Source organism: Zootoca vivipara, chromosome Z1 (assembly GCF_965207765.1).
Source record: "Zootoca vivipara chromosome Z1, rZooViv2.hap1.1, whole genome shotgun sequence".
NCBI lineage: Eukaryota > Metazoa > Chordata > Lepidosauria > Squamata > Lacertidae > Zootoca > Zootoca vivipara.
In genome coordinates, this window is record NC_142583.1 from 29,429,628 (window position 1) to 29,456,196 (window position 26,569).

The window sequence follows — 26,569 nt, forward strand, 5'->3', positions numbered from 1 at the left end:
ACAGAAAATCTCATCTGATGAGAAAAAAACCTTGTCATGCTTTCCAGTCTCCCAGGAAATTAAATGTCATGCAAGGGACAAATATAAGAGATACATGGCTGGAGTAAAGGCACACCAGATAGTGATAAAGAACATCTTTTCTAATTTTAAAGACAGGCTGTTTTGTGAAGACCTTTATTGCCACTTCACTCAATTATCTACTTGGCCACTTTTAAATCTCATATTCAGAAACTGTGCATAAGATAATATCGTCTGCAAATCTTAAAGTAATAATGGTAACTGTAGCTTGTGTGTGTGTGTGTGTGTGTGTGTGTGTGTGTGTGTGTATTCTATAACACATTATAGGTATGCACAATATCATAGGATAATATTCAGTGCTAGTGCAGCAGACAACCACTTGCACAATGGAACTTTGCTCTCCTCTCCGGCATCATCATGCACCTGCAAAAATTTGCACCAGGCAATTGGAGAACCATCTGGAGTAGATTTTGAGGGTGGCACAGAGAGAGGAGATGAAAGGGAAGTCCTGCTGTGCAAGTGAAAATCTATGCATGCAGTGTTGGTTGCAGCTCATTTTAGAGGCGAACTGCCAATTCATCTACTCTAAAAAAAATCTAGGAAATAGATCCCCTGACACCAGAAGAGGTATTGCTGTAAATATCTAGTCTTCCACACATTGCTGAAGTATTCCATGAAAAGCCTGACAGTGGGTTGCAATGTATGGCATAATAGGCATTTTGGAGGCAAAGATTGAGACCACAGTTTTTGCAAGGAAAACCTCGTGAGCATATCCCAACAGATAAAGAGCTGCCACTGTATTCTTTAGGTTGAGAACAACCAACTGGAACAGAGCAAGATTTTATGAAATGCTACTGTAAGATATGCCCTAAAATGTATTGAGCTCCAGACTAGATATGTGGAGGAAGATGGTTGTGACCAATAATTGAAAGAGGCATTTCGTTTAAGGAAATTCACATAGACTGAGAGAATACAAAACAGCGTAATCAAGACCAATGACCCAAATGAGTAGCAATCACATAGGCAATAAGATACCAGTATGTTGATGATCTTTCATACAGGCACTCACAGCTTACAAACAGATTAACCTCATTTTAATAAAGGTATAGAATAAATAGTGATTCAAGGATGGGCTTGTGATACTTGTTACGTTAAGAGCAACACCACCACCCCTGAATGCCATTTAAGCATTATGGGATTGATTTCCCCCCCCCCAAAAGCAGGTCTCTCAAACCCAATCAGGTGTGTGTAAAATTAATTAGATGTCCTACATGAAATACAAGCCAATTCTTCATAGATTTTTCCAGTCAACATAATTGTTTTATTACTAGGACAAGCACATTCCTCCTAATAGACTTTATACATGGGTTCTAAATGCATTAAAGCAGAGAAAGCAAAATGTCTGAAGCAAGTCAAGGGTGAAAATTAAAAGTGAGGAAACGGAAGTGGACTAAAGCAGATGCCTCTCACATGATAGTTTACTGGGTTCTAAAAAAATATTATTTTCCTTTCCAAGTGACTTGGGGCACAAAGTGCATTCAATAAGCAAACTTTGTTTTGATTTTTAGGAAGGCTGGGTTACACTCTAAGGTTTGCACTCTCCGGCCTGTCAAATGTACTCATACTATTAACTCTGTACCTCTCAAAATGCTATAGCCTAACTGGAGGAGTGCTTTTTTCTAGAAAAAGGATGCTGGTACTGCTTACCCTTGACTACCCCAAGAAAAAAAAGCACTGGCTGCTGCCCTCATGATGATCTGTATCACCAGAGATAGTGCTTTCATCTCTCCTCAAATACAATACCTTTCAACAGAGGTCAATCAAACATTCCACTATGACTTACAACTTCATGCTTGCTGCTTAATGACATGGATAATTAAGTGATTATTTTCATGTGTAGATGAGAAATAAGAGATCTAATACTACACACAGAACTCATCACAAGCAAAGCTCTTCAGTGGAGTAGGTTCACACATTCGTTAGTCAACGATCAGGCAGAAGCAGGTGTGAATTCCATGTTTACACATAATGCGCTCTGTCTTTTTGATCAGTGTTATATGTCAATGAATACATCAATAAATGCTCATGCGTACGTAAAACAGCCCTTGCAATGGTTACATGCATTGGAGGTGCTGTGCTGTACTGAACTTGGGCTGTATCAGAAGTACTAGAACTTCAGGACTGCCAGATTCCTTACGGTCCTCTTCAGTTGCTGATATTTTCTGATGGGACATGCCCCATATGCCTAGAGTTTTGTTGGCCTTCACAAGTGACAGAGCTTTTAAATTGCCAGCACCTTACTTATGGAACGTCTTGCTGGACTCATCCTTTGCTTTCTATTAAAGGTAAAGGTAAAGGGACCCCTGACCATTAGGTCCAGTCGTGACCGACTCTGGGGTTGCGCGCTCATCTCGCATTATTGGCCGAGGGAGCCGGCGTATAGCTTCCAGGTCATGTGGCCAGCATGACAAAGCCGCTTCTGGCAAACCAGAGCAGCACATGGAAACACCGTTTACCTTCCCGCTGTAGCGGTCCCTATTTATCTACTGGCATTTTGAGGTGCTTTCGAACTGCTAGGTTGGCAGGAGCTGGGACCAAGCAACGGGAGCTCACCCCGTCACAGGGATTCGAACCGCCGACCTTCTGGTCAGCAAGCCCTAGGCTCTGTGGTTTAACCACAGCACCACCTGGGTCCCCTTTTAAAAACTGTTCTGTTTAGGCAGGACTTTGGAACCTGAATTTTCATACCAATCAGTTTTACTGAAATGTTGTTTATGTTTTTACGATGTTATCGTTGTGGTATCAGATTTTCATATTGTACACTGCCTTGTTTTATTTTCTAAGAATGTGCAGTTTATTAATATTTGAAGAAAATAAATGCATAGAGAGATCTTAATCACATGTCCATACCATACACTGCCTAGTAATTTAATTTTTACATGCTATTATTTCACCTTCTGTCCCCAAGACTTTTCAGCTTGTGAACTTTCTGCAATACTGAAATCTGGAAACTTTTTTGTATAAAGATCTATAAAATCTTCAGAGCAAATGAACAGAGAACCTGTTAAATCATATTCATATTCATAAGCTACCTGTATTGTCTCTCTGCATGACAAAAATACAATGGGGCAGAATGTTTTGCAGGGGGTGGGGGAACCAACATACAAATATGTAGATAAAGACTTCATAACAAAGCCCTGAGAATACTAAAAAGTATTATTTTCCACTTGCAGAATCCTATCAAAATGATAATCACCGTTATTTGAGCAGATGTGTAAATAGGGTATCACACATCATTAGCGTTTCTACTTCAGCAATAAAAAGGCACATAAATTCTTTGTTTTTGTCTTTCTGCACAGGAGTGGAAAAATTTATTTGCATACAGTAAAGGAAAAACATAAAAGGTTTAACTATGACCTTTATTTTTATAAGGAAAGAAATATGGCGGAATTGTCTTCCCTTAATTAGGGAAGAACAATCTAAAAGGAAATGCTGATAAATTAGCTGCGGCAGCACTCTCCAGAAGGCAGCATCAACAAATGAATGCAGGTAAATTATGGCCCCCTCCCTCACCAACTCACCAGCTTACCTTGGCTATCTGGCAAGACCAGGACACAAGCTCTACTGCAGGCGAGGGGTACCTTTGGCCCTCCAGATGTTGATGTCCAACTCTCACCATCCCTGGCCATTGGCCATGCTTGCTGGGGCTGATCGGAGTTGTAGTTCAGTAACAACTGAAGTGCCCAAGGTTCCCACTGCTGCTCTTGTATTAATTAATTATCCTAAACTGATTTAATATTTTATTTATGTATTGCATTTATATACCAACTTTTTCCGCTAAGGAGCTCAAGATGGGCTAAAAGATGGTGACTGGCCCAAGGTCACCCAGTGAGCTTCATGGCTGAGTGGGGATTTGAAACCTGGTCTCACAGGTCGTTACACACCCAATGTATGTATTACAGCCTTCCCAAAAACTACTGTGGGTGCACATTCATTTCTACAAGTAAACAAATGCACTCAATTCATTGCTAATTTGTTTCTATGACAAACACATACACAAATGAACATTCTTTTTCTTTCATTTTCTCATTTATTTCTTATAGCTGGGATTCCTTACAAGACAAATTTCACCGTACAGCTTAGCACAGGCATCCCCAAACTGCGGCCCTCCAGATGTTTTGGCCTACAACTCCCATGATCCCTAGCTAACAGGACCAGTGGTCAGGGATGATGGGGATTGTAGTCCAAAACATCTGGAGGGCCGAAGTTTGGAGATGCCTGGCTTAGCACATCCAAACATATTGTTACTGCCAGAGAACATTCTGCAAGGAGGATAGATCCCGGAGTGCTCTGAAAGTGCCAATGCCTCAAGAACCGCCTCTTTCCACATGAACCTACCCAGATCCTGAGAACATCTTCTGAGGCCCTGCTTCGTGTACCGCCTCCTTGAGAGGTTCGGAGGGTGGCAACACGAGAACAGACCTTCTCTGCAGTGGCTTCCCATCTGTGGAATGCTCTTCCCAGGGAAGTTTGCCTGGCACCTTCATTATACACCTTTAGGTACTAGGCAAAAATGTTCCTTTTTAACCAGGCCTCTAGTTGATCCAATTTACATCCTATGCCCTTTTAAAATGTGGGTTTTTGGGGGGGCACTATTGGGTTGTTGTTTTTATTTTTATTAGGTATTTTGTGGTTTTATATCTTGATTTTATTCTGTGAACCGCCCTGAGACCCCTGGGTATAGGGCAGTATATAAATTCTAACAACAACAACAACAACAACAACAACAAAGCAATGGAAAGGTTAAGACTGGGTGCCATCTTTTTTTATTATGCTTATATGATTGGGACATTTTAAGCTAAAACATAGGACATTTGTACAACACCTAAATATGTAATGGCATTTGGATGGAAAACTTCAAAGTTATAGACATCAGAACATGGGCTGGGGGTCTTTGGGTCTGAATTGTAGTCAACAAAATGGTTAAGAAATGAAAAGTGAATGAGACAATAATGAATGGAAAATGAAATGAAATGAGTCTGCCACAAACAAAATGAAATGAGCAATGTTCAAATTCACACTCATATGCTATACATAACAACACTATTTTCTATGTAAGTAATGGCCTAATAATATATTGGGGCCTGGTGTTTCTGAAATAGTAAATTTTGTGGGAGACCCTGCACTGCACTTTTCAGGATACAGCCTTGATCTGTGTCTGCTTGTTTTAATCAGGGCCAAGACAAGGGGGGGGGAGGGAAATATTTGTGGCTTTCAGGTGATAAATTAATTTTCAGAACTTTCAGATGGGTAGGCTAACCATTAATGATAAAATGGCCAAGGGTCTCCCCCCCCCCCAATGAAAATGGTTGTGATGGAAAGGATCACACTTTCCACAGGATAAAGCTTTTGAAAAGCACATCTGGCTATTACCATTACAGTGGTGCCTCACTTAATGAACGCCCTGCAAGATGAAATTTTCGCTTAACGAAAGGATTTTTCAAGCGGAGGTTGCCTCGCTAGACGAATTCGTTTTACAAAAAATTCGTCTAGCGAATCGCGGTTACCCATAGGAATGCATCGAAGTTCAATTAATGCGTTCCTATGGGCAAAAAAATAAAAATAAATAAAATTCAATGCATTCCTATGGGATTCGCTAGATGAATTTTTCGTTATAAGAATTGACCCGTGGAATGAATTAAATTCGTCTAGCGAGGCACCACTGCACCTAGGCTTCTATAAGCTTTAGATGCATAAGTTCAACAAGTATGTAAACCTGAGACACCACACCTACTGACTTCTTGTGACACCAAGCTGTGCTATCCATCAGCATTAGCTCAGTGTTTTCTGGTTTCATCTTCAATTGACTTACTTTCATCCAGCCATAGCTAATCATCACAGTAAGAACAAACCATGGGGGGGGACGGGACCGCAGACCGAACTGTGTGCCGTCAATATATTTATAGTATTTTGTTGTTGTTTTTCTTTATCATCTGATATTTTACTGTTTTAATTTATTGTAAACTACACTACATTGTAATGAGTATGCTTAAAATAATGATCTATCCATATACATGTAAAATAAATAAGAAATGAGTATTGGTTTTAAGCAGAATTTGCTTGTACAAGCTCAGTATAATGAATATGTTCTGCAAACAGTGTTTATTTCAGGCAATACATTTGGACCCTATCCAGCAACACCATTCCAGATTCAGAAGGGCAGAAGAAATTTTATTAAGATTCAGCAAGAACCGAAAGACTGCTTTTAGTTACAGCCAAATTAAAAAGTGAAAAAGCATGGCATTTTAAAAGCTTGTGTTGTGCCTATTTTCCTTCTTTTTGTACTTCATAAAAACTATAGCAATGTTATCAGCCCTCAACAAAAAGGCACCATTTGTTGTTGGTGAAGAAAATGGATTGAGGCCATGCTTACCTACCATGCAGAGACCATTCATTTAAAATAGCCCTTCATTGTGTAGGACCTGTGAGTAGCTGGACCAAAATTTAGGCATAATCACATGTGGTCTGGAACATATCATGGTGGAACTGTTCATCATTCTGTAGTGTGTTCCAGTAAAAACATCTGCACTGTTTTGCATCTCAAAGTACAAGACAGTTTATGACCATGAATTAGCACCATCCACCCTAATTATATGCACTCCTTTCAAGAACTTGTTAGCAGCTCTTTGTACACACTCAGTTTTATGTTTACATTTGGTAGAAGCGCAGCTTTCAGCCAATAACATGATGTGTGTTCTAGGCATTTCAAAAGACTGGGAAGGGGAAGCAGCTCATGAAATGTACTGATCCAAGGCTCAGTGCATAAACTTCAGACCTTTTTGTCTCTTGCCATGTAATTAAAACCTTCCTTGCCTTCTGTGGCAAAAAGGTTTCAAGCACTGAAAAGATGCCGGATAAAGTGGGGTGCCACAGGGTTTTGTCCTGGGCCCGCTGTTGTTCAGCAGTTTTACAATGACTTGGATGAAGGAATTGAGGGGATGCTCATCAAATTTGCAGATGACACCAAACTGGGAGGGGTAGCAAATGCCGCAGAAGACAGAAGAAGAATTCAAAATGATCTTAACAGATTGGTGAACTGGGCATAAGCTAACAAAATGAATTTCAATAGGGACAAATGTAAGGTTCTGCACTTAGGCAGGAAGAACCAGAAGCACAAATACAGGATGGGGGACACCTGGTTTACTAGTAGTACATGTGAAAAGGATCCAGGGGTCTTGGTGGACCAGAAGCTTAACATGAGTCAACAGTGTGATGGGTGCCTGTACAGGCTGCCACTCTCGCACGCAGTCTGTACAGGCTGCCTCTCGCACGGCGACCATACAGGCTGCAGCGCAGTCTATACGGGATGCTGCACATGCGCAGTCCATACTGGCTGCCCCGCCCCGGGTGCCAGAGAGGGTTCCTCTGCCACTGATTGCAGGTTGAAAGGAAAAGGAAGATTGGTTGCACAAGCTGCCTTCCACTCTCACAACGATTTGATACAACCCACTCAAAACTATTCTATGATTATTGTTATTGGTTGACTTGGTGCTGAATCTTGGCCAATTCATCTCTGTACAGGAAGCTAAGCTCCTGCAGGGGAACTGGGAAACATAGCTACATACAAGTAAATTCAAACAGATGTGCATAGTGCAGTGTGCAGTATTTTGTTTTGTCTTGTTTCAAACTTTCCTGTTCACTTTACATTGACCTTGTGGCCTGGAGATTGCTGTGTTTCTAGAGGGCTTCTTCTAAAGTTTAAGTTCTTTCACAATCTTATGAATATGTTTAATCTTAAGAATCACTTGCAGTGTCCTTCTAGTTGGTGAAATCAGCATCAGCTGCTGTACCCAGGTATAGAACACGCTGTTTAGGTAAGGCAGAATTTCATTCTTGCTCAAGCTGTGAACTCTCTAAATGCACCTTCCCCCTGCGCAAGTCAAATATGTTATACAATCCACAATATTTTTGCCCCAATGCAATGAGAGTACAGAAATTATACACAGCTTCACTTTTTGAACTGAAATCTTTCACATGTAGCTTTTGCAATAAAGTTTCACACACTGTGAGAGTAATCATACCAAAGTTAATGGAACACAGCATAGAGTCAGTGCCGGATTTACGTATAAACTAAACAAGCTATAGCTTACGGCCCCATTCTCTTGGCCCGCTCCAAATAAAAAAAATCACTATTAATATACTTCTTCTTAATTGTGTTTCAGTTCAACAGTTACTTTTCTAAAATACATATTTGGTTATGTGCAAATGGCTTTATATTCAACACAAAAAACAGCGGCAATTTGTTGTTGACAAAGAACAGCTGGACATATAAAGGGCCCCATTACCTTCAGTAGCTTAGGGCCTCATCAAACCTAAATCCGGCCCTGCATAATGTGCTCAGAATCCTTTTGGCCACACGACTTCCAACAATGTATATAAGTATTACAGTTATGTTGTCGCATTGCCACATGCCAAGAAAAATGGGAAACAATGAAACTTATGGAGATTTACAGAATTTTAAAACGTTGTAATCAAAATGTGTCTTATATCCTGAACTAACTCTGTTGACAGCACTTTTTAATGTAAAATCATTAGCTTTCATACAAGTGTCAATGCAGATTTAATAAATATCTATTATTTAGTAAAGTGATATAAACACCTAGCATATTTTTCTGTGTATAAGACAAGGTTTTTCATTAGAAGGGCTGGATGAATGAAGATTTGATGGCTATTTGGTTTGCAAAGATTTGGTCCAGGAGACCTGGAGGGCTCTTGAAGAAGCCAGCTCTGCTTGTGTATGATCAGGTCCATGCACATTTAATGGAAAAGACAAAAAGGGTGGTGTTATGTACTGAGCTGAATCCTAGAACAATAGGATTCAGATTCAGCGGGAGCTACCCAATCCAACTCCAGGTGGAAGTGAATCCGCAACCTGATTGGCCTGCTGGAGCAGCCAATCAGGCGGCTGGCAGAAGTGAATCTGCTACCTGATTGGCCTGTAGGAGCAGCCAATCAGGCTGCAGGCAAAAGTCAATCCACAATATAATTGGCCCACAGGTGTAGCCCTGAAGTAGCCAATCACGCAAGGCCCATTGTGTAAATAATGTATATAAGCAGATGGTTTTGGGAAAAGAGCCATTCGTCTTCTCTTCTCCTCCTTGATGACTATGAGCTGAATAAAGAGCATGAAATTCACTCTTGACTCCGAGTATATTTCACTTGCAAAGGATTTGCGAACACACCTAGCCGTTATTCCTGGTGGACTTACAGGTCAGCGACAGCCACTAGATGTTTCAATCAACAAGCCATTTAAAGCACTGATAAAAGAAGAATGGAATAAATGGATGCAAAAGGCAGGTAATAACTTGACACCAGCTGGAAGAGTGGAAAAAAACCCAACCATTACTGAGGTCTGCAAATGGGTCATAAACTCATGGAGTGCAGTCACGGAAGAGTTGGTTGTGAAATCCTTCAAGAAATGTGGAATCAGCAATCTCATGGATGGAACTGAGGATGATCTCATATGTAAAGACAGTGACTCAGAACACAGAAGTGATGCAGTAGAGGTTGAAGAAAGTGGTATGTCTGGAACTGAGAATGATGCATAGTTTTTTAGTGTTAGCTACCTGTATGCACTCTTCCATTTGTGCACGTTTGCTGCAGCCATAGTTTTATATACATACTCACTAACTACCATATTACTGCCACTTAGGACCTCTACAAAGGTTCCATTGCTTTGATTTTACCTTCCACTGACTCTCTATGCCTCTGTGTAGGCAAATGTGACGTTATAATCCTTGCTGGGCCTGTGGCTGTTCTTATACTGCACATTATAATAATGCTGACTAAAAAAATGCCTACCATAATTGCAATACTAAATATATTGGTAAAGTTGTTCTGTTTGATGTTTAAATATACGGTACTAAATATACTGGTGTTTTGAATATTTAATAAAATATCAAAGTTGTTCTGTTTGGAGTTTAAATATATTTATTTCTTAATTTTGGGCTCCAAAAATAAGGGTCGTCTTATACATGGGGGTGTTCATATACACAGAAAAATACGGTATCTAGATACCAAGTAGATCTTAGGAGGAAAAATGTTATTATGCATCTCTCCTCTATAAACATACAGCTTGTTCTGCATAAAGCTACACTCAAATATTCCAGAGCCATTTTTTAATGGTTCTGAGGATATTCCCAGAACCAGGAGAGAAAAAATGGATCTTTGACTATAGTCATGAGGAGCATAACCACTAAGAGGTAAAAGGTTCTGGCATTGATCCCTAAGAATGATGGTAGGTAGACATAAGCCTATTTCATTTCTATTTTTACTTAGAAGTGAACTGGATGTGGTGATCCTGTGTCTAAGTTTGTGATGACTGGATTTTAGCTAGATTTAAGAGGACGTTCAGATTAATTCATTTATGAGGTGATTAACATGGGAAGCATCATGTAATTTTCAAGGCCAGCTAGCCGCACGCTGATGGATGCTTTTTATTTATGGTAAGGATGAGAAAACCCAAGGGCCTAGAATCCAAATAGTGCAGAAGCTGATGGCCTAGCATTACACCTTCAGTCTGACAATTAATTTGTAAATTTCTTACCTTCTAAACTAAACAGCTCCCTAACTTACCATATCTCTGCCACTTAAATAGATGCACACATAAATTTATTTGTATGCCACCTTTCCATAATTCAAACTATGCTCAAGGCAGCTTACAACATGAAAAAATACATAATTACAAACCTAACAAAAGTAGTTATAAAGAATAAATAAAACATTGAACATACAAATTAAATTGTTTCCACATAAATCATATTAAGATCTAAAATAAAGATACAAAATCTAATATAAATAACAGCAACCCCCACAACCCCCCCACAATACTCTAGCCCAAGAGTCTTTTCAGTAGTCTTAGCTTTTGTAGCTGGAGTCAGTCAAGGGCCTGCCCACCAAGGCCAGGTAGAAAAAGACTTGCAAGGCAAGGAGCAGGTCTTCCTGGGTTCACAGCCAAAATAAGCAATTCTAATCAATTCAAAATAAAAAAAATTCCTTCAGTAGCACCTTAAAGACCAACTAAGTTTATATTTTGGTATGAGCTTTCGTGTGCATGCACACTTCTTCAGGTATCTGAAGAAGTGTGCATGCACACGAAAGCTCATACCAAAATATAAACTTAGTTGGTCTTTAAGGTGCTACTGAAGGAATTTTTTTTTTATTTTGCTTCGACTCAGACCAACACGGCTACCTACCTGTAACTAATCAATTCAGATATTGCAAAATTGAGCAGCTATAGAAAAACCAATACAAATGGCAGGTCTTACCAGGGAAGTTTTAGTAACATGCCCTTTGCTGTTCCCCCACACTCTCTTTTCTGTTGTTAACAAGTTGCTCTCAGGATTTCTGCTGGAGGGCAAACATTGTTTCAAGACAGAACATACTAAAGAAACTTCCAAAACAAATCCCAAATAATATTTTTTAGATAAACTGAAGACAGTTACAAGAAACAATGAATAAGAGCCAATCACCTACATAGAATATCTATATCTATATATATCCCTTGTCTTTTAGGCATGCTTGACACTACAATCCTGTGCATGTTTACACAGAAGTAATTCCTCCTGTGGTAGTAATGAGATTCCCATACCACTTAAATGGGCGTACTTTGCTTTGCTGTCAAACTCCTAATGTATGGAAAACTATACCTTTCAACTTACTATGCAAATCCCAGTAAAATTAATGGCTTGGTTTAATCAGATAGGATAGTCGCAGGAGTAAGTTCCTCTGAATGAAGCCTGGTGACTCAGCTCCAAGAGTAAAAGTGAGTGAGAAAGGATAGATTACATTAAAAAATAAAAAAGTGAAATTGTCTATCTTACACTGAGTTTTATAGATGATAGGAGAGAACTTTGGTTCCTGGGCATGAGCAGCTTCAGTTGAAGGCAAATGGAGACAGAGGGAATTTTTTTGAAAACCTAGCCATTTTGATAAAGCTTTGGTGAGGAGAACCCAAGGATACAATTTGATAGGATTCTGTGTTAGATACTGCATGTATCAAGACATTTTGCTGCCTGAGGTGAAGGACAAGATGGCGCTTTCCTCTATTCCAGATGTTGAAGGAACAGCACCTTCCACGGCAGCAGAGCTCAGCAGACTAGCTTAGAGAATGCAAGGAAAGGTGCATGGCACACCTAGCTCAGTCCATTCCCCACCCCTCAGCAGCCTTACTCTGTCTCATGGTAGGACTGCCCATGTAGCATACTGAAATGGCTTAAGTTTGAGGAGAGATGTCTCTTCATTTGCTCTCAAACGCTACATAGAATCATGCAAAATGCTGGTTATATTATTATTGTTTGCTTTGGTGGCTACAGCTGAACGGTGTCCCAGGCAGAAAAGAGGAAACATAGTTTCGGGATTTCATTACAACTACCTTTTCCCTACTCCATTTCCCCATGCATTCCTATCCCTTCTTGTCCACTGAATTTAGGTTGCTGTAGGCACAGACTGCACCATGTCACTGTTGTTTTTCAAGAACTACATTCCAGCAAGTCCTATACTTCCAAGTACATGCATATGTACAGGCAGCCCTGTTTAGGGAAGCTTTTAATCTTTAAGAAATTAGTGTATTTTAATATTTCTGTTGGAAGCCGCCCAGAGTGGCTGGGGAAACCCAGCCAGATGGGCGGGGTATAAATACTAAATTAATTATTATTATTATTATTATTATTATTATTATTATTATTATTATTATCATCATCATCAGTAATCAGTATTATATTATTATATTAAAATCAGTTATTATTATATTAAAAATCAGTAGCAGTAACGATGAATAGGATAGCTCAGTCTCACTAGCTTACATTAAACTAATTTAAATACACAGGCATAAGTGATTTTTTTTTCCTTCGGTGCACAGTCTAATTATTTATTTTGGTACATTGGACAAAGTGATTTTGGAATTACATAGTAATTTATGCTTACAATTTTCTACAAAAAAAAGCTTATTCAGGTAAGCTTAACTTTTGCTTCATCTTTTACTACTGTAGGCAAGTTGAGATACTTTAATGGGTCTCCTTTGGGTGACTAGCAGACTGCACAGGAGCATCGGTAGAAGATTTAAAAAATGTCAGCCTCAGGCATTTTCACCTTTGTAAATTTAATCATGTATATCTTACTCAGAAGGGACAACTTGTTTTTATTGGTAAACTTAACACAGAGGATAATTGATTAACCTTGACAGTTTTAAATGCACATCTAATTGTGTTACTGTCTTTTGAAATTAAAAAAGTTGATGGAGTGCCTCACAATTCTCAAGTGGGATGGATGACTGATGATCCCTTCTAGATTGCAAAAAGTTGTTCTCAGGCAGCTATTCTTGGTAAAATTAGGAAAACTTTTTACTGGTGCATGAAACCTACAGTGAGGGGGTTTACCCACTCTCCCAGAGCTGTGGCTTCAAAATAAAATTGCACACTTAAACAAAGCCCATGCTGGCAACTCATGCTTTCTTGGAATCCTTGACAGAGTAAATTAGATTAGATGATCTAAACCATGCACCTAGCAGCATATGATGATAAAGCTCAAGTGGATCTTAAAGTAACATAATGGCCAATTGCTCAAATACATGGTTGTGGGTTATATTTTCTAGGTAGGAACATTGTATCTGATAGTATACAAGACTTATGGTGCAAACATATATGTACATGTACTAGTTTTTGCTTATTAAGTCCACTTATACACTTATACAGTGTAGATTTTGGCGAATTTCCTAGCTCAAAAACTTCATTTCACTTTTTGAAATATGGCAACCCTATTTATATTTACTTGGAAGTTAGTTCACTTATGTTCAATAGGGCTTGTTCCTACATAAGTGAGCATATACACACCTACCTGGGATTAACCCCACTGAAGCTTACTTCTGAGTAGGCATAGGATTATGCTATTAGTCATCTATTGCAGGGACTAAGAGATTGATCTATAAACCTAGAAGTCTATGGTTCAAACCTCTCATTTGTCATGAAATCACCAGATAGCCTTGGACAAGCTTCTTTCTTTTGTCCTCAGCCACTAATCCCACTATGGAGATACCATTACTGACCTACATAACTTACAAGGTTGTTATAAGAGTTACAAGAATCCATTCTGGCCACGTTGGTCCACTGCAACAGTAACAATGAGTTTTGAGGCATCTATCAAATTTAAAGACTACTGAAGCTTTTGTAGGCTGTGGACCACTTTAACAGATACATTAAATGCTATCATTAGTTGTCAGAAACACCTATAAGGGCCAAAAGGCCAGGAAAGGAGGTTTGTGACATTACCAAGGGAATCTCAAACATATACAGTCATACCTGCAAACATGATCCGTGTGGGAGGCACGTTTGCAACCTGCAGCGTTCGCAACCCGCAGCACCCCGTCTGCGCACGCGCATGATGCAATTTGGCACTTCTGCGCATGTGCATGACATCATTTTGTGCTTCTGCGCATGCGCGAGCACCATAACCCATTCCAGTACTTCCGGATTTGGCGTGGAGTGCAACCCAAAAACGCGTAACCCGCGTTGTGCGCAACCCGAGGTATGACTGTACAGAAAAGGCAAGGTGATCATGCCTGGTAGCAGTAACTGGTGATGAGAGAAATTTTGTAACTTAGGTATAGCAATTTAACACCTGTCCTGGGAAGCAAAATTCTTGAAAATGATTAATATCTAATATGTATGGGAAGTGCTTTGAACACTCAGAAGTGTTAATGATATGTTATGCTTTATTATTATTACCACTACTGTTACTACTTTGCCAAATCTGTACCGTGATGTATCAGTTAAACCAGGATCAGAACTACGATGGAGACAACCCAGGTAGCAATCTCGAACCCATCTCATGGCAAGGAGGATCAAAGGTCCTTCTAAAAGGGTCCTTGCTTGTTGCTGGTGTGGACTGACTGCTATTCACCTTTCCCCAGGGTGTTATAGATTGCACCACTTGGGGAAAACCCCTGATTCAGTCAGGGGACAGAGAAGCAGTTAGACCATGATGTGCAGTGGCACTACCAATGTACTGCCAAATTTGTTGCAGCAGGGCAGATGGCAGGCAGAGCAAAAAATGAGCAGTGGTGAGGTGTTCTGCCAGCCCTGCAACACTATAGCAGTTGCAGAACTAAATCATGCTATTCCACATACCTCTTTTGTCAGCTGACAAAGAAAAAGAACGGACCTGGCATACTAGCAGTATAATACAATATTGCAGACTTTTTTTAAAAAAGTATGTGCAAGAGAAGAAATATTTGTAACAATGGAAGGGATTAAGGAATCTCCCATAATAGGAGTAGAGCACTTTCTGCAACAGAGGCATGCTACAACATAATGAATTATTGTAGAAGTTTTCATCATATCAGAAGCCAATAATATGCTTGTCCAAGACCTGAAGCCAACCATCTAGAAACATGTGTCACATCAATGGTATATTGATCAAAGTAGCTGTCTGAAAGCAAAATAGAGGAGATTTCATTTGCAATAAAATAAGCCATGCAACTAATTGCTAGGGAAGAGAGTTTGTTTCTGACTTTTAACCGGCATCTTTGGCTCTTCCTCACTGCCCAAATCATTTCATTGTTCTGATGAGAATATTTCACAAATTTGGAAATGCCAAATTAAAACGGGTGTTCTGCTAAACTTCCAAAGGTGGTGGTAGAAGATTTACCCTGCCTTATTAAATCCATAAGACTTAGTTTTGAAATGTGTAAAAGCTAGTGCATCCTAATCATACCTGCCAAGTCTCCCACTAAAAAATGCGGGATCAGCAGCGGCGCGGCAGTGGAAGTTGCGTAGAAGCAACTTCCGGGGCCGCTCTTCCCATGTGTGGGCACCAGAAATCGGGCAGAGCGGCACCGGAAGTCACTTCTACACATGCCTGGTGCCAGGCATGCGTAGAAGCGACTTCCGGTGCCGCTCTGCCCGATTTCCGGTGCCCACACATGGGAAGAGCAGCATCCAAAATGGAGGCTCCCTGGCAGGTAGGAAATCCAGGGGATTTCCGGGATTTTTCTCCATTTGGGAGAACAGCGGGAAACAGATTAAAATCCCGGGGTTTCCCGCGAAAAACAGGGTACTTGGCAGCTAATATCCTAATAGCTTCCCATAAACGTATGATTGGCACTATGGAAACAGGATGTGGATTCAATAGAGCTTTTACAGATCAAAACAGGGTGTACTTCTTTTGCACATGAGTGGGGAAGGGGAGTCTGGAGATGCCACAGGCAAAAAGTAAAGGATAAAATCACATACAAGCTGATGACTCCAGATGACAAACTCACTGAGGCAAGCCAGGCAGGAAATTCTTAAACAGAAATAACAACTAAGTAATAACAAAGTAAATAGATCAATATCCTCATGTACCTTTGCCACTTCTGCTGCAGATTCAGCACTGGAAAGATCTTGCCGCCTCCCACCTGGGCAGGGCTCCAAGCCTGGCTGCTTCCCTGCAGAAGCCACCATGGGGTGGAGGAGGCAGCAGTGGCAGGATGTGTAGGCCCCACCCAGCCAACCCCCTTCTCTAGCTCAGCTATGCCAGCCCCCCAAGTCATCCCACCCAGAGCTGGGCTGATGGGAACTGGAATCTAAAATACCTGGAAGGTGCCACATTGGATACCCCAGTTAGCAGAAGGGCAAGATGCACATCTATTTATCAGGTACAGCATGTGTTGATCTGAAAGGTTAAAGAGTGGAATATCAGGTCAACACACCTTTTCATGCTAATCAGCGGCCCAGGGTGAAATTCGAAAAAAGAACATTTGAGACTATTGAAAAGAATTCAGCAGTTAAGAATGCTTTTTCATCCAATTAACAACATGCCTTAGTTGAAAAACTGCTGCAGAGAACCAGAAGTATTGAAAGACATAGCTGCTTGACAAATGGGGATTTTCAAGATTACTCACTAGGCATCCACTGTTAACTGCTGACAGGATTGGCAGTGCTAATGCAGACATTAAGGGGGAAAAAAACAAAAGGCTGACTTGCAAAGGTCATTATTAGCATATCATCAAAGGCTGTGTTTCTGACTATCCTTGTGACTGCAGTAGAACAGATTTAATCCCTCTAAAAGCAAGCTAAACCAATTATGTCAGAAGGTCTGTCTTATGTCAATTAGATGCAAAACAAAAATGGCTGCCGCAGATTAGACAGCTCATAAATGGAAGAACATACTAAGAAATACCAAAGGCAATCTTTGCAAAAACATAATGAGATACAATCTAACCTTAATATCAGCACAGCAATACCATCCCATATGTAGGGTAAGGAGTTGCAACGTAGTATGGCTGGGGGGGTAGCATAAGTCTCACGCAGTCAACAGACACATAATTCTTAATGGAAATATTGTCAAATAGGCTTTATCATTTCAGCTCCCATCTTTCTATTTTCCAACACTAGCCCTCTCATTTGAGACCTATCAAGATTTAAAAGGGTTCCTGTCCTTCCGGTTTCCCATTATCTAAATGCCAGAATTTATTGCCAGTTACCGGTATGCACAAACAACCCAAAGATTTTGGGTCAGGAAAAAGAAGAAGTACAAAACAACTTTTCAGAGTTAGTCTGGCAGAATGCTCAGTGGTATGCTATGCAGTAAAATATTTTTCTTGCCGCCTTTCACTGAAGGCCCTTTCTTTTACTTCAGTATTAGCGTTAGATAAGAATATAAAGTTGGAAATGCACAACCATTCCCTTCGTCTATTTTTACAGTCCTTTCAAGGTGCTAAACATTTACCACCTTGCTAAATAACTGCATTTCTGACAAGTTTGTTTGTCTCTTGGCAATTTCTTCTCAGCAGACTTTTGCAGAAAAGTTTTTGCAATAAAGGGTCTTACGAGACAATGATTAACTCCAAATCATGTTTTGAAAACATTTTAAGGGGTGTGAATGGCCATAAAAGCCCTTAGCTCTTTTCCCTAAAGCACAAAAGACTCCACAGCAACACAGTATTATGGGGAGAAAGCTCATCTCCTTAGTACAGAAGAACCGGAAGGAGGTTTCACAGCTGCATTTAACCAGCCATAGCTGTTAAGCGCATATGCAAAGTATATTGCCACGTGTTACCATAGTAACATGGTTGGACAGTGTTCTCGAAGTCACCAACATGAATCTGACCAAACTGCGGGAGGCAGTGGAAGACAGGAGTGTCTGGCATGATCTGGTCCATGGGGTCACGAAGAGTCGGACACGACTAAACGACTAAACAACAACAACAACCATAGTAACATGCATAAGCATACAATTCTAAGAGGGAAAAGTGGTCACTTTTATGCTAATGTGGTATGGTGAAGTAGAAAGGGAGTCACTCTGGTAATTTAAGGTGGCATATGTGTCAACTTTTGTAGTGGGAGCTACTGTGTAGAGAAAAGAAGAGGAGCTGGACCAACACATGTCCTACAACAACACAAATGTTTCACCTGGACATTTGAGATGGCATATTGTTAAGGACAGCCAATTTGGTGTCAGTGGAGAAATGTTGATACTCTCAGGCCCAGTTTATTGTATAAACGGCAAGAGAACCTTTACCACTTTACACTTTTTAACTTTCAGGATAAAGTGGTAAAGGTTTCCTTGCAAAGGACCACTTCAGCCTGCAGGTGGAACATCACATATCAAAATGCTTCCCCACTAGAAAATTCCTTGCATGTGGAAAATACAGTGTGGATTAAGAAGACTAGGCTGAACGCTTCACCACAATATGATAGTTTTCTGTGTGCAAGGAAGTTTTAAAATACGGTTGAACCTCACCTATATTTATTTACACATGACCCACAATTTTCTCATTCTCTTGAAAAGTTCACTGAAATTACTCAATGCTGTCTTATATTCATCTAGTTCCCTAAAGCCTTTGGTCACTGAATAGATGCTTTCAAATGTGCATCATCTGTATTATATGATTGCAGCTAAGCTACCTAATGTGAAGCGAGACAGTCCATCAAAATTCACATTGCAAGCAGGCTGACAGTGATATGAAAGACAGAGAGATGCATATGCCGCACCTTGGTTTTAGCTTCAAAACTGTAAAATGAAATTCTTTCTGAGACACACTCCATCACAATGTTGATTCACTAAGACGTCTGTGAACTGCCTTAGCAACAGGGCTTCCCATCCAAGAAGCTCTGATTCAAGAATCCCATTTGTCTTCCACTGCTCTTACCAATGTCATATAAATGTCACAACAATCCATTTCGCGTGGGTCAAAAGTTCCAACCAAGTACTAGAAAAAGGCTGTTCACATGCACCACAATCTCTCTAATAAACATGTACAGTTATAAACAATAAAAATCCAGTGCATAACACCTTAGATCAAATTCAACAATGAACACACATTTGTCATGGAAAGAAAGCTATTTGATTTTTCACAATATTTAACCATGAAACAGTAACAGTTAGCTTGTACCATCAGTTAATTTGATTAATGTGCAGAGCAGAGAGTAGTTTCATTTATGTTTATGTTTACTCTGATAAGAGAACAAAGGTACAGTATGTCTATTCAGCTTACATATTAATGACAGAGACAAAAACTGTTTAAGAACACACACACAGTTGAAGACTTTTCACAAATCACATTTTGTCTTGCTTTAAGTGGGCTCCAACCAGATTAATTAGGTACAGAGAATCATATCCCATCTTATTCCAAAGCATATCTACTGGAAAGCAGCAACAACTGGGTCAAACAGGAAATATTTCCTAGTATGTAGACTTAATATTGTTGCCAAAATACCAGTGAATTAATGGAATGTGCTGCAGAATGTTATGCATATTTACTTTGAAGTAAGTAACACTGTCTTCAGTGGGACTTCCTCCTACGTTGGTGTGCCTAACAATTCTAAGCACCGTGATTATATATTTACAGATGGCCCTGTGATTATATATTTACAGATGACCCTGTAGCAAAACAACAAAATGTTACAGTGTGGAATGATGCTCCATTTCACCCCAGCCTGTTTTAAATTCTCTTCCTCTTTCTTTCTGCTCCCAAAGCTACCAATTTATGCTGCCTGAGCATGCTCTGCCCTCACTGGGCTGTTTAGGGATATATATATTTTTTCCCATTGAGGGTGGGTGGAGTGGACACACGGCTGCCAACAAGGAGCTCAAGGCAATATAGATGATCCACTTCCTATATTCTTCCAACAACCCTGTTTTATAGGCTGAGCTGAGAGACAATGAGTGGCTCAAGGTCATTCTGTGAACTTGATAGCTAAGTGGAGATTTAAACCTGGGGGCTTCCTAATCCCACTCTGATGCTGTAGCCACCATACCACACTTGCTCTCTACTTAAAAGCAAGTACCAAGACCCACCAAATTCAGTGTGAATGTTTATGAGTAAACATGCATAGGATTGTGCCGTAAAGTACAAATTTAAGCAAATGCAGGTGCATCTGACTCTGCCTGGATTGTGCCCAGTTAATCTAGGGGAGCCCATATCTTGAAGCAAGCTTTGCTTTCCAGCTCCCAACATACTGAATTATAATACTGTCATTGTAATGTACTGCTATGTTGTTGTGGCATTACAGTTAAATCAAGTTGTCTCATGCAATAAAATACAAAGTGGGAAATCTGATAAACAGCTTCCCCAAAAGGTCAAAGTTAATGGGTTTTTACTCAGAAGAATAACACTGAGCAAAAAAGATGTTTTCAGCATTAGTTATCTGGCAAACTACAGAAACAATGCACCAAATCAGCCATGCTATTTTAGGAAAAGGACATAGGAGACTCCCAAACCTTCTTTTGCCCTTGGTATAAAATATATCAGACATTGGATAAAAACAAATGAGCAGAGCAATCTTACCAAGGACACCTAATTGAACACATAGTTCTCAAGCAAATCACAGTAATATGATTTTTCTCCCCCATAGAAAAGAGTGATTTTGTTCTGATTTATAGGAGAGAACTATACTCCGCAAGTGGTGAAGGTATTTGTCTTACCTCTGTCACTGAAGTCATCCACGAGAATGATTTCTGCTATTAGGCTATTTGGAGTCCTGTTGATAATGCTGTGTATGGTTCGCAAGAGTGATGTCCAACCTTCATTATGAAATGGGATGATTATGCTAGTGTTTGGAAGCTTCTCCAAGTATACCTTGTGCTTACAGCTGAGGAAAGGAAAGAAATAAGACCATGTAAGAAAGACTGGCTTGGCACCTTTCAAATATTATTTCTTATAAAAGAAATCGGGAGAGCAAATGTTCAAACAGTTCAAACGTCTTTTACTGTGGGGACCCTCCAGTATCAATCTGTCTGCCTTGGCCATCAATATGGTGGCATACACTTCGTACTGGAAATCAGATCAAGTCTTTTACTATAATTGACAGATGACATTTTAAGAAAAATTCCCTCTTTTAAAGGAATGCTTTGAATTTCACACAGAAAGGGGAAAACACACACACCCAATTCTATCCATGCTTACTGGAAAGTATATCCTATTGATTTCAATAGGGAATTACTCCCAAGTAAGTGTGAATAAGAATGCAGCCATAAATCCAGTGTTCCTTATTTCTGGTATTCATATCCATCATTTCAAATAAATTTATTGACCCCAGTACTTCCCAGCTGCCCATAACCTAGCAATCACTGTACTAATCCATTCCTTTGTTGGTTATTTATGGGTATTTGTATCCTATTCTTACAAAAGGGCTGGTTTATCTGCCATTTTAAAATAGATATAAAATACAAAGTAAAGGGATACTAAATAAATACATGGCCAGTTCAACAATCAGTTTTGGAATTTAATTAACCAGTGAGAAATGGAACTCTGCAATTTTAGTATGGTCCACAATATGACACTACTTTGGTCATTCTTAATTACCAGAATTATTCAACAGGAAGGAAGAGGTCTAGAACACTTTTCCCCACCCCCAGGATTTCATGAATCAAAGCCAACATCTACTGTTTGTCTTCAAATATCTCCTTCAGTTTCTCTTTTAGTTCATTCATATTCAAAAGCATAGAGAGAGCTAATGCAACTCTAGCTATGCAGCTAAACACTCAGGATAATCAGCACCATTAAATGTAAAGAGTAACTGCAAATATGCCTCTGGAGAGAAACGCTTCTATCAGCAGGCAAGTGCAAGGGAACATTCAAATGGAAATGGAAAGACATAAAGGTATTTCATGAACTTCTTAATTAGACACCAACTGCATTTATATAATGTCAGCTACAAAATGACACACTTAAAAGTTCATCATTTTACAAAAAAAAAAAAACGACATACAAAGATTTCAATAGTGCATCAACTATGAAACCAAGCAATGATCAAAGAGTGGCTATTCATTATTTGTAATGGGCTACAAAATTAATCACATACAGGTCAGCTAGTCAAACACTGACATTCAGTAGATTGCTATGGACTGCTGGGCAGTTTCTCCTGAAATTTGAAAAGATCTCAGAAGCCCACTCTGCAATAACTCGGAGAAGGTTTTTTTCATGTGGCTGCTTCTCTTCTGTGGAATAGCATTCCTGTTGAGATATAACAGGTATCCACCACCTGCACTTTCTGAAAGACATTTTTGTCCCGACAGCTTTCCCAGCTGGATAAATGGGTCTTTATCACGAGTGTCTACACTGTGCACTTTCAGTTCTGTTTTAAATGTATTTTCTGTTTTTGTGTTTTTAACTATCTTCAGTGTACAGCACTAATAAGAATAAGAATTCAATAGCCACACAACAACAGATTTACTTTTAGTAACCTATGTTAATGTAGAGAAAGAAAGAAAATGGTACTCATTCATTGTTTATTCCTAACTTGCAGCCAGAAAGTTTAGCTGCATCTGATTAATATCTTGCAGTTAAGCTGCCTCAGCATATTGTGTTCCAAAATGATCAGGCACCAGGAACTTCATGGAAATACCTGTGGGACAAATTAGACCAGGGTCCAATAGACTTCCACCATTACTTGGTCCCAATACTACTGTCCGGGCCAGTTTTCAATACTACTCTCCAAGCCAATGAAACAAAAATATAATCTCTTTGAGATTTTGGAGGCCTAGTAAGAATTTCAAGGCAACTGGTAGTGTGGTGAAACTGTGCCTTCCATTTGAGCTTTGGAGGAATTCTTCCAATTTCTGTGGGAATCCATGGCCTGATTTGACAAATTCCATGCCACACAAGCAAACTTCTTAAGCACACATTTAATTCTGATACACCCAATTGTACAACAGTTAATACGATGGGCAGGATTAAATAGTGTATCCGAAGACTAAATCTAGGGACTACATTTCCCAGCAGCCCCTTCTGCGAACTGATTCTGACTTGGAGAAAGAAGAAAGTTAAAAGGAAGGGGAAGCAGAAAAACTGGGTAGATACTTACTAGTCAGTCAAAAACAAAGGTAGTCATAGTTCTGGAACTATTGCTACATAAACTGACTGTGTTTGAAATACCTTGAAAAAAGAAGGGTTTGAACCTAAGGAGCCTTACAGTTGAACTGACAACCACAGAAAGATTATTAAATAGTTGACAATACATTTTGAATCCGGTTTTTAAGTGCCACAGCATTGGTGACTGCAAACTTTCCTGTTTAATCAACTTTATCAAAGCATCTGTTGTTAGATCACTAGAAACTGCAAGCAGAAAGGTTAGTTACGCTGCTAACCTTGAGTTTTCCTCAGTACTTGCTTCCAGTCCCGGCTATACAGGAAAAACAACTGGTTTACACTCTCATTGCAACAGCTTGCTAATATGAGAAAGTATCTGAAGAAGTGTGCATGCACACGAAAGCTCATACCAAAATATAAACTTAGTTGGTCTTTAAGGTGCTACTGAAGGAATTTTTTTAAGTGTGGAAAGGTTTGCAATGAGGTCCAAATGTAACAAGAGCACAAAAAGACTCCTGCTGGCTCACACCAAAAGACCACCTAGTCTACGTGTTGCTTCTCACATTGGCCAAAAAGATGCCTCCAGGAAGACCACAAGCAAGACATTACAGCAATAGCTCTGTGTTGTTCTCTGTTGTTTCCCCAAGCAGTTGGCACTCATGGTCATACTGTTTTTTTTCGAACTTTGATGTGTTGCATACAGCCACAATGACTAGCGGTCATGGATAAATGGATTCTCAATGAATTAATCTAATCCCCTTATAAAGCCATTTAAGCTAGTGACCATCACCAATTCTTGTCGCCAATTCAAGGCTTACTTTCTCACACAGTGCATAGTTTGTTCTGAATCTCTTGATAAAACGGTATCATTAGAGTATCCCAAGTTATAGTATTTTTTTAGGGGGGGGTGCTCTATCCCCTTCCTCCATGCTGTGCATAACTTTATAAACCTCTTATTCACACCCCCTTTCCCTACTGTCTTTTTTCCACCTCAGCTAAAACAATGGACATTATTCTGTGCTCCTGTCATCTGCCTTCACCCTGATTTCTGTGTGCCAGCACATGCAGCGGAGTCCTTGCAAACCAAAATCTTTTCACTTGCTACTATTTTTCCTTCTTTAGATAACGTGAGAAAACCATGCAGACATTGCAGAAGATGTAGCTAAGTTCAGGAGTCGGTAATATTATGAACAATGCTACCTGAACCAACACAGGGATTGCTTAGTGAGGTCAAAAATTTGTAGATCAAATCATGTTAGCTAGTAAACCTTAGGGCTGGGGCGAGATCAGCTTTTCAACATCGTGGTATATCATCAGCCAAACATCGTGGTCTGGCAATATACCACGATGTTGAAAAAAACAAGCTGCCTTAGCCTCAGCCTGCGAGGCGCCGGGTGAAATTGCTGCAGCTTGTTTGTATGGCTCAGCTGGGGCATAGGAGGGCTTCTGATCCCCAGCAGAACCATCCCTGGCGCTCCCCTGCTCGTGGCTCCTTTGCTGTGCTCTGCTGGGGATCAGAAGCCCTCCCCACCCCCAGCAGAGCCACCCATGGTGCTTGCCCTGCTTGCGCAGGAGCCAGCACTGGGCTGGGGGGATCCTTTAACTGCTCAGCTGAGGGGAGTGGCAACCACACACCTTCAGCTGAGCAGTTTAGGACTGCTCCTCAGTCCTTCTGCTAGCAACGCTCACTGGAGGAAGTCGCTCGCAGAGGGACTCAGGAGTTGTGGCAGTTTCACCAGTGATATACCGCTGAGTGAATCTGACATGGCGGTCTGCTCCTCATACTGGGTCCTGGGCGATATATTGATATATCGATATATTGATATATCGCCCAGGCCTAGTAAGCCTAGGATTGTTTTCCCCTCACTAACTGTTTTTATCAAAAATACCATAGTAACCTTCAGGCACAGACCAACTTTAACGAATTTCAACTTTACAGGTAAAACTTTGAGAAAGTTACTATGAGTGATTTAAATAGAAAGAGTTAGTATTAAATTCATAACTTTTCCTTTGCTGCAGTGGTTGTTATTGCTTCTAGTACGATAAACATGTGATTAATATATATATTTCCATGTGGGAGACCATTCTACCTCAAGCAAGAAATGAGAAATTTTTAGGGCTATTGAGCGCTGCAAGTTTCCACAGTGAATGAAGAAGGTCATTTAGTATGGGCATCGCCAACTGTTATACATCTGAAAATATTCAGAGTTTCCACTGGACCTTTAAATTCCCCACTTATGCTCAATAGATAAGTAGGCTGCTATTTAATATAAGATGTAAGAATAATGCCTGGTCAAGCAGCTAAAGGATTCCGTGCCTACACTCTATACTTCATTGGGCAGCAAAATAGCATCCTGTCCTTTTGGGACCATAATATGATTTAGCCAAGGAACAGCCAGGCTTGAATTAACTAAACTTTGCTCAACAACACAATTAAATGTTTTCTGACACAACTCTTGAGAAAAGAGTCACATGAGTTGGAATTCTTAACTATGCAATCATTAGGAAGTTGTATATCCACTAAATGGGCTGAAGGCGAATATTAGAAAGCACTACAACTGTCGGTATAGAGTAGCACCAGGATTTAGTAGGCTACGTGATACATCCTTCTTTTGAAAGAAATGCACAATTACATAAGTTTTGTGAGTGCTTTGCCCTAGTTTTCTTCATTAAGTAGTAGCTATCAACCAGCTTGTTTTCTTCTAAAGCAGATTCTTAGTGCACTGAAGCCCAATTTAAACAAAACCCCACCAGTCTTTTTTGTGTGTGCGCTCCAAATCACACAAGAGGCTTTTCCTCATGGGTCTTCAGATATCTTTAACCTTGCAAATGTTTGCAAACCTGAAAGTTGGGGGAAGTATGGAAGGGGATAACTGGCAGAGAGAGGATGAAACATCAATCCATTTCTCTCCTCTGCTAATAATGCCCCTTCCTATATCACTGTCCCTTCCATTGTTCCTCCTCCTCTTCCTCCTCCTCCTCCTCCTCTCCTCCCTCCTTTTTTATATATATATATAAAAGTGGTTCTGGAGATGCTTTTTAAAAATGTTATGGTGAGTACATGTGCCCTGAATTGTACCAGCTTCATTTCTATCCCCTTTATCACCGCATATCCGGACATTACATGTTGCTGGATGTGTTTCACTTACCACTATTCTATAAATAAATATAATCAGATCTAGACATCTAAACTATTCCTATAGT

The 26,569-nt window shown here is 40.0% G+C and overlaps 1 protein-coding gene across 1 annotated transcript in view; it reads right to left on the reverse strand.

The window, feature by feature from the left end:
* GALNTL6 (polypeptide N-acetylgalactosaminyltransferase like 6) overlaps nt 1–26,569 on the reverse strand; it is a 464,562-nt gene that overhangs the window by 249,363 nt on the left and 188,630 nt on the right. The window contains exon 5 of the mRNA XM_060278706.2: nt 20,980–21,146. Within this exon, the coding sequence (XP_060134689.2) occupies nt 20,980–21,146 (167 nt within the window). The remainder of the gene's footprint in view (nt 1–20,979; nt 21,147–26,569) is intronic.